Source organism: Gambusia affinis, linkage group LG18 (assembly GCF_019740435.1).
Source record: "Gambusia affinis linkage group LG18, SWU_Gaff_1.0, whole genome shotgun sequence".
Classification (NCBI taxonomy): domain Eukaryota; kingdom Metazoa; phylum Chordata; class Actinopteri; order Cyprinodontiformes; family Poeciliidae; genus Gambusia; species Gambusia affinis.
The window spans coordinates 3137390-3149314 of NC_057885.1; the positions used below are offsets into that span (position 1 = coordinate 3137390).

At 44.8% G+C, this 11925-nt stretch overlaps 1 protein-coding gene across 7 annotated transcripts; it reads right to left on the reverse strand.

The window, feature by feature from the left end:
- Positions 1 to 911: 911 nt before the first annotated feature.
- Positions 912 to 11634, reverse strand: peli3 (pellino E3 ubiquitin protein ligase family member 3). Of its 7 annotated transcripts, none has more exons than XM_044097885.1 (7): positions 11483 to 11634; positions 5782 to 5982; positions 4325 to 4454; positions 4131 to 4232; positions 2312 to 2536; positions 1930 to 2118; positions 912 to 1721 (listed from the first exon to the last, which is right to left on the reverse strand). In XM_044097885.1, exons 2-7 carry the CDS (start codon positions 5952 to 5954, stop codon positions 1122 to 1124), a joined length of 1419 nt encoding a protein of 472 aa, XP_043953820.1. In that variant the 5' UTR covers positions 5955 to 5982; positions 11483 to 11634; the 3' UTR covers positions 912 to 1121. The 7 variants fall into 7 exon arrangements, with proteins under 7 accessions (XP_043953820.1, XP_043953822.1, XP_043953821.1 ...); XM_044097887.1 differs by having other exon boundaries at positions 5782 to 5979; positions 11483 to 11618; XM_044097886.1 differs by lacking the exon at positions 11483 to 11634 and adding an exon at positions 11142 to 11473.
- Positions 11635 to 11925: the final 291 nt, after the last annotated feature.

Below are 11925 nucleotides of genomic sequence, written 5' to 3' on the forward strand. Positions count from 1 at the left end.
CTTGACAGTGTCTGCACAGCTGGTATTATGGGATGCCGATTGCTGTTACATAGTAAAAAAAACTTACGGCAATATGTTGGTTTGTTCAGCCTGTGTTGATTTAATGTGTGTGTGTGTGCGTTTGTTTCTGTGTGTAAACCCAGCTGCTGCAGCAGCTCCAGGTGGAACTTGCTCTCAGTCTGAAGGGGGCGCTGTCTGCAGCCGTTCCTTTAATGTTTCATTAGGAGAAAAAACGGGTTAATTTTTCAAAGTCATATTTCGATCGTGCTATCAATACATTTATAAATGTCACAGCTCCAAATAATTAATTCACAAGATAAAAATTTAGCTTGCAAATGAAATATTTAGTTAGCAAGTTAAACATTTAGCTCCAAGATCATTATTTTCAAAGCCAAACATTTAATTTCTAAACTAAAAATTTCATTTACTAACCCACAACTAATTAGGTTGTGAATTAAGTATTTTACTATGATTTTTTTAATTAAATGGGGGTTCCTTTGAAAAATTAGCCCACGTTTAGTTTCTCTTATGACAAGTTAAGTAAACTAAAACATTGCTGTTATTTTATGTACCTTGACAACAGGCACCCCATATGGCAGGGCTCAAAGACACAGAAATCTGAACTTACTGTTTACAAAGTGAGACTTACCATAATTAGTTTCTGAATACTGTTGGTCAGGAAATGTCTTAAGCCCAACAGTGTCCCATTCCTGACTGAAACAGCAACCATTGAGTCCTGTTACACCATAATTGTACTAATTTTTCTGAAGCCCCTTCAGGTTTGACATTCTGTTCTCTGTTTTCCTTCATACGTCCCACAGCTGAACCAGGTTGCTTCATCCAGGCAGCCTGCCTCAGTGGACCCACTGACTCAGGGATAGAACAGAGCAAATGATATTAAAAGACCATAATTCAATTCAACACTATTTATTTACATTTTCTCCAGACAGCTCTTCCATTCAAAGCCTTGGCATCTACTATTGCTTTAAGTTTTATCACGGAAGGAGTCATCTTCCTGTACATCAGCGCATTCACATTTTTGCTCAAGAACACAGTCCTTAGTCACCAGTCATTCACTGAAGTCCTTCATCACGGGAGAGGCTCCTGTGTGTGTGTGAGCCTCAGTCGACGGGCCCCTGGAAGATGAGTTTGACGTGGCCCTGCTCCCCTATCAGCCAAGTACCGCAGAAGGGACAGGCAGCGTGGAAGGCATGCGTGCCGTGGGGCAGTGGGATCTGGCTCCATCCCACTACTGTCTTTTCAGAGCACACATGGCCACAGGGGCAGAAGGCATGTGTGGGGGGGCCGGCATCCAAGTACAATCCTCCCTCACAGCCTAACCACAAAGGCACATAGGGGCCCACCCTTCTACACATTGGACACTCTCTCTCACCAGTGCCGGCTGGTGCTGTGCCCCCCGGGCTGGTGGGCCCTTTCTCCTTGCGATAACCCCAGTTGTGGTATCCGTGTACGTGGCCACAGTTGACATAGACCCAGGGCTGCTTCTTGTCGACAATCTCGCGCTGGGCCAGGCTGGGGAAGGCCAGGGTATTGAAGCCAACAGGGCACTGGGGCCGAGCGGCGTTCAGCTCCTGCCGAAGGGACTCCAGCTGCTTGAGGGTGGGGATGTGGCGCAGTCCGGCAGGAGTCCGCCAAAGCAGAGTGGCCCCACACAGGTCGATGAGAGAACCGTCCTGGAGAGTGTTTGACTCGTTTTCAACCTGAAACAAGATGAGGGGAAGAAGAAGAGGTAGAAAAACATTGTTAGAGGTTCAGTTCATGTTGGCTCCTGGTTCTTCACAGAAGAAAACTGAACTGAAAGTTCCATCTGAGATCATTTCAGCAAGTGAGAAAAACTGTTTTTATAAAGTGTATCTGGTTTTACATGCACAGTTAATCAGAGGCAGCTGTTTGTTTTCTTCATCTCACCAGTTTCCCCCTCTGCTGGGCTGAGCGGGTCTCCCTCAGGGCGAACACGTTACCACACACTGAGATTTCCCTCCACACACCCGGAGCAGGTTCAGACACAAACTCTCCGGCCGGGTGCATCACCAGAACCCCGTTGGTGGTGAGGCCGTCCATCAGGCCGTCCGAGGTCCTCCATTTGGCAGCCCGTTCCTGACATTTAACACACACACACACACCCACACACACACACACACACACACTGTTGGGATTTAGCTAAAACTGCAAATGTTGCTATTCTCTTTCTATATTGAACATAATTCATACTTTGGCAATGAAACATTCAAATATCTAAAAATAGATATTCTTTGACTTCTGCTTTACCAGGAGAGAGGCAGAAACTGACCCCTAGGAAGATGTTCTTGGAGGAGTCGAAGCCAGCAGCGTAGATGCGGGCCGTGTAGGGAGCACTGCGTTCACACATGATGCGACAGGCGTAGCGAGAGATGGTGCTTTGGGCCGACTGACCTCCACCACCACCCTCCCCTGCTGCACCACCACCATGACCGCTGCTGCCGCCTGCCGTGTCCGTGACCACAAAGTCAATCATGCTCTCTGTAGATCTGCCGATCTGAGGGAAGCCAAACAGAGGTCGTTGTCATCACAGAGACAAATTCATCATGACTGAAACATGAAGCGGCAGCAGGGGAAGAATGTGTTTCAGGTCCGTTATGGAGGAGCCGGACCTGGTGGCCGGCTTCGCCCAGGCATCCCACTACGCCTACATCACTGTTTGTGTATTTATTTAACAATTTCATTGATCGCATGAAAAAATTACTCAGAACTTAGTTGTCTAAATAATCGTTATTTTGACATGATACTAAAAATTGAATTCAAAAGTACCCATTTGTGTGAAAACCGTCATAAATTGGCCCAGTCACTGCAAAAACACAAAGTCTGATTGAGTATTTTTATCTAGTTTCTACCACAAATATCTTAGAACACAGGAAGTAAGATTAACTTTTCAGCAAGAAATTGGAGCTTGGTTAAATTAGCTAATTCCTTAATATTGATGAAAAAATTCTAGCTCTATTCGCAGATTATTTCACTTTTAAGAAGACATTTTTCCCATGTTATAAGTAGAATAAAGTGAAATACGTAACGATGGCAACCCACCTGACCTGCTGGTGTCGGTCATATTCCAGTTGTTTGCCATCATCAGTGTGTGAATGAGTGCTTTGAGATTTCAATTGGAGAGATAAAGGGCTTTATAAATTAAATTGACTATTATTATAAACTGCCAATGAAAATAGAACATTTTTAATCATTATTGATTAATTACTGATTTAAACAAGTTCTCATGTCTCGCTGAAAAGTTACTTGTAAGTAACTTGTAGCAGTGTTTTATTACACTTATTTCAAATGTAATAAAACAAAACTCCTAGTAAAGCTAGAAACTTGACCTAAAATACTTGGTAAGATTTTGTGTTTTTGCAGTGTTCACATTGATCTAAGCTGTCAGCAGCTGTGCTGCAAAACGTTCAGTCTCCTCCATCCTGCTTTACAGGTACAAAGTTCTGAGTGTTCTGTTTTACTCTGGAACCAGTTAAGTTGTTTTTTTGTAAAGGCGTCGAGGCTAATGGGGTCAGTAATAATAACACAGGTAAACTTCAGCAAAGGCGTGACCAGACTGAAGCTGACAGAGCAGAAAGAGGTGCGAATCCATAGCAACCAATCCTGAAAAATGACCAAAGAGTCGAATCCTTTACAGTGCAGCTACTGGTTACATCCAGACATGAGAAGAAAAAAAAACTGCTTTTATGTGCCCTAGATCCACGTTTGTTTTGATACACAATTTATTTTAGTACAGAATGACTCTTTGTTTGAGGGGTACGGCGGGGCAGTTGGTAACAGTGCTGCCTTGCAGTAGGAAGGTTCTGGGTTCCAATCTTTCTGCAGGTTTGCGGGTTCTCTCAGGGTACTCTGACTTCCTCCCACACGAATGACCCCTCACATCTTTGAAGCATGTACGAGTGTGTTCATGGACATTCTAACAGGATTAGTTCTGTTTTCGATTCTGTTTTCTGAATGGAAACGCTACACCTGGTCAACCTGTTTTGGGATTTTTTTTAAAGAAAATAAAATTCTCAGGTTTGTGTGGAGGACGGGAAATGTGTGCGTGTGCCTGCGGGCGTGTGTTTGTGTGTGTGTGTTGAAGAACCTACTTGAAACATATCTGTGTTGATGTCATGTGTGTACTCCACAATGACAGAGTGGCTCCGTGACAGTGTGTAGGAGATGCTGTGCTGGCTTTTGTTGCTGAGAGCCTGCCAACAGGAAGGTCAAAGGTCACTGCATGGTATTGTGATGTGTCCCACTGATATTTTTTGGTGGAGAAAGAACATTTTAGGGTAACTACCTTTGACACCAGTGGTGTTGAGACATTGTGGATAACATCCGGTTTGACCCCGTTGGCTTTAGGTCTCTTATAAAGGGCAAGGCGACTTCTTCTACGACCTTTGTCACCGTTTGCCAGTGACCCATTGTGGCTGGGAGGAGTAAGAACAAGAGATTTACCTTGATGATAAGACGTAGTACTACTATTGAGATCAGTTCAAGTCAGTTTATATATATGGCACCAATTCACAACACATCTCAAAAAAACAGTCATTAGTCCAAAGTCGCTAAAACATAACAGGGTGAGAGCTATTTGAGTTCAGGCGGTGGTAAACTTAAATAACTTAAATAAAAATAAATCAGGATGTTATGTCGTCTGTCCATAGTTTCCTATTTATGCACAAGATTTAGACTTAAAGGTTTAATATTTTGCCATTCCTACATTAATCACCTCCAGCCAGATACTGAATCTGAATGTCAAGCACTGTAGTTGTTTCACATACATGAATCTTTTAAATGACCGTAGAGTATGTCTCATTTTCAAACAATAAACTTCATATGTGCAAACAAGAAAATTGATCAAATACCTTTTGATTATAGAAATGCCACAAACAATGTCAAATTATTACCAGTTATTTTGTTACAGCATAACTGGTGCTACAAAAATAAAACATAACAATCTAAAGAATGAGTTATGGGAAAACCATCATCACTTCTACTGAATATATAACATCATTTTAGATACGTTTACTGCAGCAATAAGATCCAGGTTTCTGTTCCTGCCAGAAACGGTGCAGTGTGGATTTGTTTCTGGGTATCAGAGTAACGGTGTCCTCCCAAAGTCCAAAATCACACAAATCAGGTTAGTGGCACCAGACCCAACCACCATGCAGGGATCCACATCATGGAACCTTTTCTGTCTTTCCCAGTTCCTGACTTTTGTTATGAAGTGTCATTCAGTAAATAATGACACTTTTAATGCAAAGTTGACACTTTTAATTGATTTTTAATGCCACTTTTAGTGCAACTTTGTGCTAAAAGTGGCATTATTTACTGAATGACACTTCATACACTTCATGACAAAAGTCATAAACATTCATGAAGACTCCTTCATGTTCATAACAGATGTCATGTTATGTTTATGTCAGTTTCACGTCAGTCTGACCCTCGTTTCTAATCCTGTTTCCTGTCACTTTCAGCTCCACTTCCTGTCTTCATCAGGTCTCACTGCCATCAAAGTCATACATTAAATATTGTTAATAACACTTATAATAATGTTATCACAGACTGAACGTTGCCACTGAGCTGCACAGTGTTTCCTACGCCCCATCAGGATCTCACAGCATCCTGTGAGGTGATTGGTCTGTTTCTGGAAGTCCAGTCTCACAGTAACTAAGACTAGTCAGCCACTCAGACTCGTCTCAAGAATTAGTCACGAGAGAAAAGCGTTTGGTGAAAGTGTCCGCTGCACGACCTCACCCCAGGATGATGAGCTCGCCGTACTTGATGGGCTCCTTGTCCTCAGAAATGACTCCGTCGTGTGGCTGTGAGCTGGAGCCCAGAGGAGGGGAGGGCTGGCTCTTGTTGCAGGACGGGCGCAGCTCCAGAGATGGGGGGGGACACAGCGCCTCTGAGCTGCCCTTCAGAACCATGCCCACAGGCCACAACTGGGGCTCGCTGCTGCGGAGCAGGACACAGAGACGGTCACAAAATGATTCTTCCTTCTCCTGAAACACTACAAGCCTGTTCACACACACTGAATTCAACTGCAAATGCAAATGAGAACAACATGATCATTGTAGGAACAGCAGCGGGACCTTCTGTCCTACACACACACACACACACACACACAAATACACACGCACACACGTTACTGAGACACCTGGCTTCTCTGACTTCAGTTTGAGAGTCAAAGCTCAGTCCATGTGTCTGCCAACAGATGCAGTTAGGCTCTGAATGTCCAACACTATTAATAATCAGAAGTGGGCAAGACCACCTACACATGGAAAACAGAGCATCACAGAGCTCTCACACTTTGTTCTCTCTTTGAAAAGGTTAGGTAACCATCCTGGGAGTGTTAACGGCACATCCCATATTTGGGCATCCTCTTTGTTTTCTAATTCCTGGTCAATCAATCAATCAATCAATCAATTAAATTTTATTTGTATAGCACATTTCAGCAGCAAGGCATTTCAAAGTGATTTATATCATATCAAACACAGAAACACAATGCAACATAGAATCAACAATCAAAACACGACATTAAGTAAAGTTCCGTCAATCAATTTGTAATTGATTACGTTTCAAATACAAACCTAAACAGGTTGGTTTTTAGTTGAGTTTGCATCCATGAAAGGTTTACCGGTTACACTCCTACTGAGTTATATGGAACAAAATACCTATTAGTATTTTGATTCCCACTCACGCTCACAATCAGGCAGTTTAAAATGACGTAAACAGCCTTTCAACAGGCTTCCGCCACCAGGCTCCGTACACCTCTTTCACAGAACTTCAAGCAGAGACTCCCTGCCCAGGAAGCATCATTGGATCCCTGGGCGGAGAGCTGGTAAGGGCTGAGCGATCTCTGGCTGTAACCGCGGCAATCAAAGAGCACGGGCGGACAGACACGAAGGAATGAAGGCACTAAAATCTACATTTGTTTTTCTGCTCTTGCTGTGATTCTGACAGGCAGACGGCAAGCATCCTGAAAGCAGAGATCCGCATCTGTAGGCACGAACAGTAACTTTACTTTATAGCGATCCCTCATGCTGAGCATGCATGTGGCGACAGCGGAGAGGAAAAACTCCCTGTTAACAGGAAGAAACCTCCAGCTTTCTGGAGGGGGGGGGGGAATGAAATAAAATACCAAATCTTTTATGGAAATTTGGTAGCAGAAATAAAAGCCTCATTTCCTCCAGCTCATCTCCCTGCTGTATTTCACTGCTGCCAGCCTTTTTGCACAGTAAATATTCTAGCTGAGCTGAATAGATTCCAAATATTGTATGAGAGCGAAAGAAATACACCCTGCATAGTTGAGTGGATGTTAACAAGAGAACAGAGGGAGCAGATTTAGAGGTGGGAGGCCCAGGAGGTTCAGCTTTGGTGGGAAAAAAGGAAACAGAAAAGCTTGAATCCATCTTTGGACAGAGATGGTGGAAGAAGAGAAGTAGAGGAAGTACAGGAAGTAGTGTGTGTGTGTGTGTGTGCGCGTGTGTGTGTGTGTGTGTCCAGATTTGGCAGGCTGATGGATTGCCTGTGCTGTGCCCACCCATATTCTAACGAAGCCACAGTCCCACTGTGTGGGCAGGAAGCGACAGACGTGGAGAAGCTGTCTGACGGAGGAAGAGGAGAACACAGAGGAGAAAGGCGAGCTCTCGCTCAAACACACAAAGATCATCAAGAGAACATATAGATGTGATTTAAGTGGATTTATTTCCGTTAGCGTCACTTCCTGCTATCTCCACAGCTCCACCTTCACAGTACTCAACCATCAGCTGCAGGTTTTCACGACTGCGGCCCTCACTGTGACCTTCAGAGTTTGGACCTTCTCCTCTGCAGTTTCATGGCTGCTGGTTCTGTTGAAGAAAGAACTGAGTCTAGAAGCATAGATATCTAGATCTACTGTGGAGCCACTGCTCCTCTGCATCAAAAGGAGTTGAGTTCTGATCCACCTCCAGGCTGATAGATGGAGAGTTTCACTTAACATAACAGAATCTGACAGCAATCCAGTTCATGTCATTAATATACATCAAATGTATCTCTATGTCTTCACTTAGCTTAATAATAAAAAACATCCTCAATCCCCATGATGTGAATATAAAATATAAAATGGTAACATGGGGGGGGGGGGGAATGAAATAAAAACGTTTTCATAGTTTGAGTAACAAAGTCTGAAGAAACATTTTCCCATCTCAAAAATGCTATTATAATTCCTCCTGATAATGATCAGGACCCATCTTTTAGTAACATTAAAGATGGGTTAGATTTACTCTGATGTACCTTTCCATGTAAATCACTCACTGAGAAACTGAACATGTTGAGTGGATCCGATTTAGGAGCCTCTTGTAAAAGTAAAGTGCTGCAGAATATAAAACTTTCATATATCTAGTAAATATTACTCTGCACTCAGGCTCAGTGTGTTCTGTTTTGCAGTGCAGTGCATGTTCCACGAGGGAGGAAGACAAACCAGTAAACCTCAGTGGTTTGACTGGCCGTTAGCTTCCAGGAAACCTTCTGAACTCTGCTCTCTTTATGCAAGCACAGTGTTAAAGAAGTGATGCACTACAAGGAAATTCCACAGAATCCCCCTTTAGTGGATCCAGCTAATATTTTTCGCATTACAGAACATCATCCCGTCTCCTACTACCTTTCTCACCGTATCCAGGACAGGTGGGAAAGGTAGAAGGAAACAGAGGTAAAAAGGAGGAGATAAATGTATCATCTTCAGGAGAAAATGATCAGTTTGTGTTTTGTGAGAAATGAGCGTTAGCTTCAACCAGCAGCTCTTCTCCTTGTGTGGAAGAATTTCTCTATTTTTGTCATCGTCTGTATTTCCTGTCCTCTGTCTGAGCTTTAAGTCCATGTGAACCAGTTCAGACCTGACAACACAAGACAGGACAGCTACACGATTTACACGGCCCGCCGTGTAACAGTGTCTGTTGAAGCCTCGGTCCATTCCCTACTAGACCAGAGGCTCCTGCTGCCTCAGACGCAGAACCGGTGGAGGAACCTTCTGTGCTCTGCCCAAGTTTTCAGGGTCAGAATTTCAGGGCTGCACTGCAGCAAATACTAGCAGCTGTGTCCCCAGAGGAACCCCAGCCGTCACTCCACTTCCACGGCAGGATGGTCGGGGCAACAAGTCCAAAACTGGTGAAACAAGCTAACATGATCAGATCATATTAAACTGCATTGTGAAGCAGAACTAGAGGGATCTGAATAAAAAGGAACACTGTTACCGGGTAGAGTCTGCGGTGCTGAGGGTGTAACAGGTTGGCATATTTACATTAGACTAAATATGGACTAACTGAATGGATGTGTAAAGGTGTTTTTCTTTTCAAGGTGGACTGAGATCATCACTGAGGAATCAGATGTACAAGTTCGAATTTTACTGTAACTCTTCATAAATGCATCCCAGTTCAAATTAACAAACCTTCTGGTCAAGTTCAGGTTAATAGAAATGGATTTATTTCCTGTTGGTCCAGTTGAGCTTCCTGAAGAGTTTGTTGTCCTGCTCTTTGTTTCCCCCTCCAAAAAAAACTGTCCAAATGAGAGAGGCTGAAGGATTTGCACACTTTGTGCCACGACCCAGAAAGACGTGTAATAAAACAACCCCACAGCATGATGCTGCCTTCACCATGGTTGACAGTTGGTGTTCTGAGGTCAAATCTTCACATCAATTCAGTTGTTGGGCAACAAACAACCTAGACATGTAGATCTTATTTTAATATAAATAAATATATGGTCAAATTAATACCATTATGTAGATATCTTCATACTGAAATACTTGCACCCAAATTGGATAGTTGATTGTTAATCCCTCATACTGCGCAAGCATTGTGGACTCTCCTGTAACAGGAAGAAACCTCCAGCAGAAGCAGAACCTGGATCAGTGTGAGCTGCAAACAACTGGGTGTTTGAAAAGACAGAGCATGCACACAGAAACCACGGAACACTGATCCAGGATCCACTGAAACCAGTCTGTTGGTGGTTTCATTGAAGAAGAGCAACACAGCCAAACTGCTAATAGAACAATCCATCAAATGAAGCTACATAAAGGCAGCATTCAATACTCTGATGCCTTTGTTCTGGAGATACAGTATGAAACAGAAAGACAGAGCCAAGCACATCACAGAGAAAGTTATATTAACAGCAACAGCTCTGACATTTAGGGAGCAGGGTAACTATAAATATTTAGCAAGCTAGGAGATAAATATTTAGCCAACATGCTAATTCACATGCAAGTAAGTGGCACTGGACTATCAAAATAAAAATTGTTTATTTTATCATTATTATTACAGCGTGACTTTACAAGCGGCCCCCATAACAAAGCAGCTTAGCTTGGTTGTGCCATAAGGCCGACAATGGAAGCAACAGAATCGTGAAGAGCAGTTCACAGCACCATGAACTCCTAGCCCTGGGTGACCCTGAACGCATCACATCATCCTGTCAGAAACGGAATTCTTCTGAATCTAATGACAGTTGGTTCTGGTGGAGATGCAGGCCCGCAGCAGCCAGACCCACGTCTCTGGGTCTGATCTGACCTGCGGCTGGGAGCCAGCTTTTGTTTCCTCCCAACAGGACAGGCTGTACACGAGTCATTACTCAGCAAACCGGGCTGTTTTGGAGCAGGAGCACGAACAAGCTGCCGCTACCTTGAATCTGCCATTTTGAGCTGCCGTCCCACCACGGCCTCTCCTCCTCCATCCACCCTGGAACCATCCAGAAGACAGGAAACACCTCAGCGGGCCGCTAATGCGCCACACAAGGGAGATTTGTTTCGACTGAAAGAGAGTCCCTTCTCCACGTATTGTTCCCGCCTGCGGCGTCTGGCTGCGGCTTGCCCTTTCCCATGACAGCCTCCCTATTCCTCCTCCTCAGAAACACAGTCGGACTGGGACCAAAGGCCGGACGAAAGCAAACAACCACAACCGGAAACCGACAATACTTGTTCTGCCTCTCGGTGGAGAAATGAAGCAGCATCTCGGGATGCTGGAGACGTGCGCAGAGCCCTGCTCGCACAGGGGACTCCATCACACACACACACACACACGCACACACGCACCCGCACACGCACAGTACACCCTTACGCAAAAAGCACACAGCTGATCAGCCATACATACTGACGATGATGATGATGATGATGATGATGATGATGATGATGATGATGATGATGATGATGATGATGATGATGATGATGATGATGGTGATGATGATGCAGAGGTTCCCTGTCCTGGTTCAGATCTCAGCCATCACTAATACCGACACAACCCAGAGGATGGAGAGGAGAGGCTGCTGAAGGAGCAGCAGTCCGCCAACAAAGAGCAGACAGCAGCCTCCATCACCTCCATCACCTCCATCTCCTCCTCTCACCAGTAGGACAACGCACAAACAAGCTCAGTCGGCCCCTTCCTGCTCCTGCGATCATTCTGAAGACATAAAGGCCCCAGCCGGGGGTCCGTACCAGCTGTCTGCCAGGGGAGGTCCAGTACCGGTTCGGTTCTGTGGGATTCCTTCTGCGGGTAGAAGAGAAGGCGGGCTCCGTCTGTTCCTGCACAGCCTGGATCAATACGAACCAGAGTGAGGAAGGATGAGAGGCAGAGGAGGATCAGGGCGTCAGGCGCGTCATCGCCTCCCATCAGGAGACACGTCCGCTGCTCCCGGATGTTATCAGACAGCCAAACCCCTCCTTCCTGCACTCTCTCTCCCTCTCCATCCGGGATGAATAATGGCGGAAAACACCGAGCGAGCAGCGTCTACTCTACGGGATCCCGATGCGGGGCGTTTAAAGAATCGTCCGCAAACATCGGTGAAGGTCCGCAGTTCCATCATCAAACAACCCAGGCACGTGCAGAGAGGGGGGGCAAAGGGGCTTGAGCCCCTGCCCTTTTTATCCTTGATGCCCTA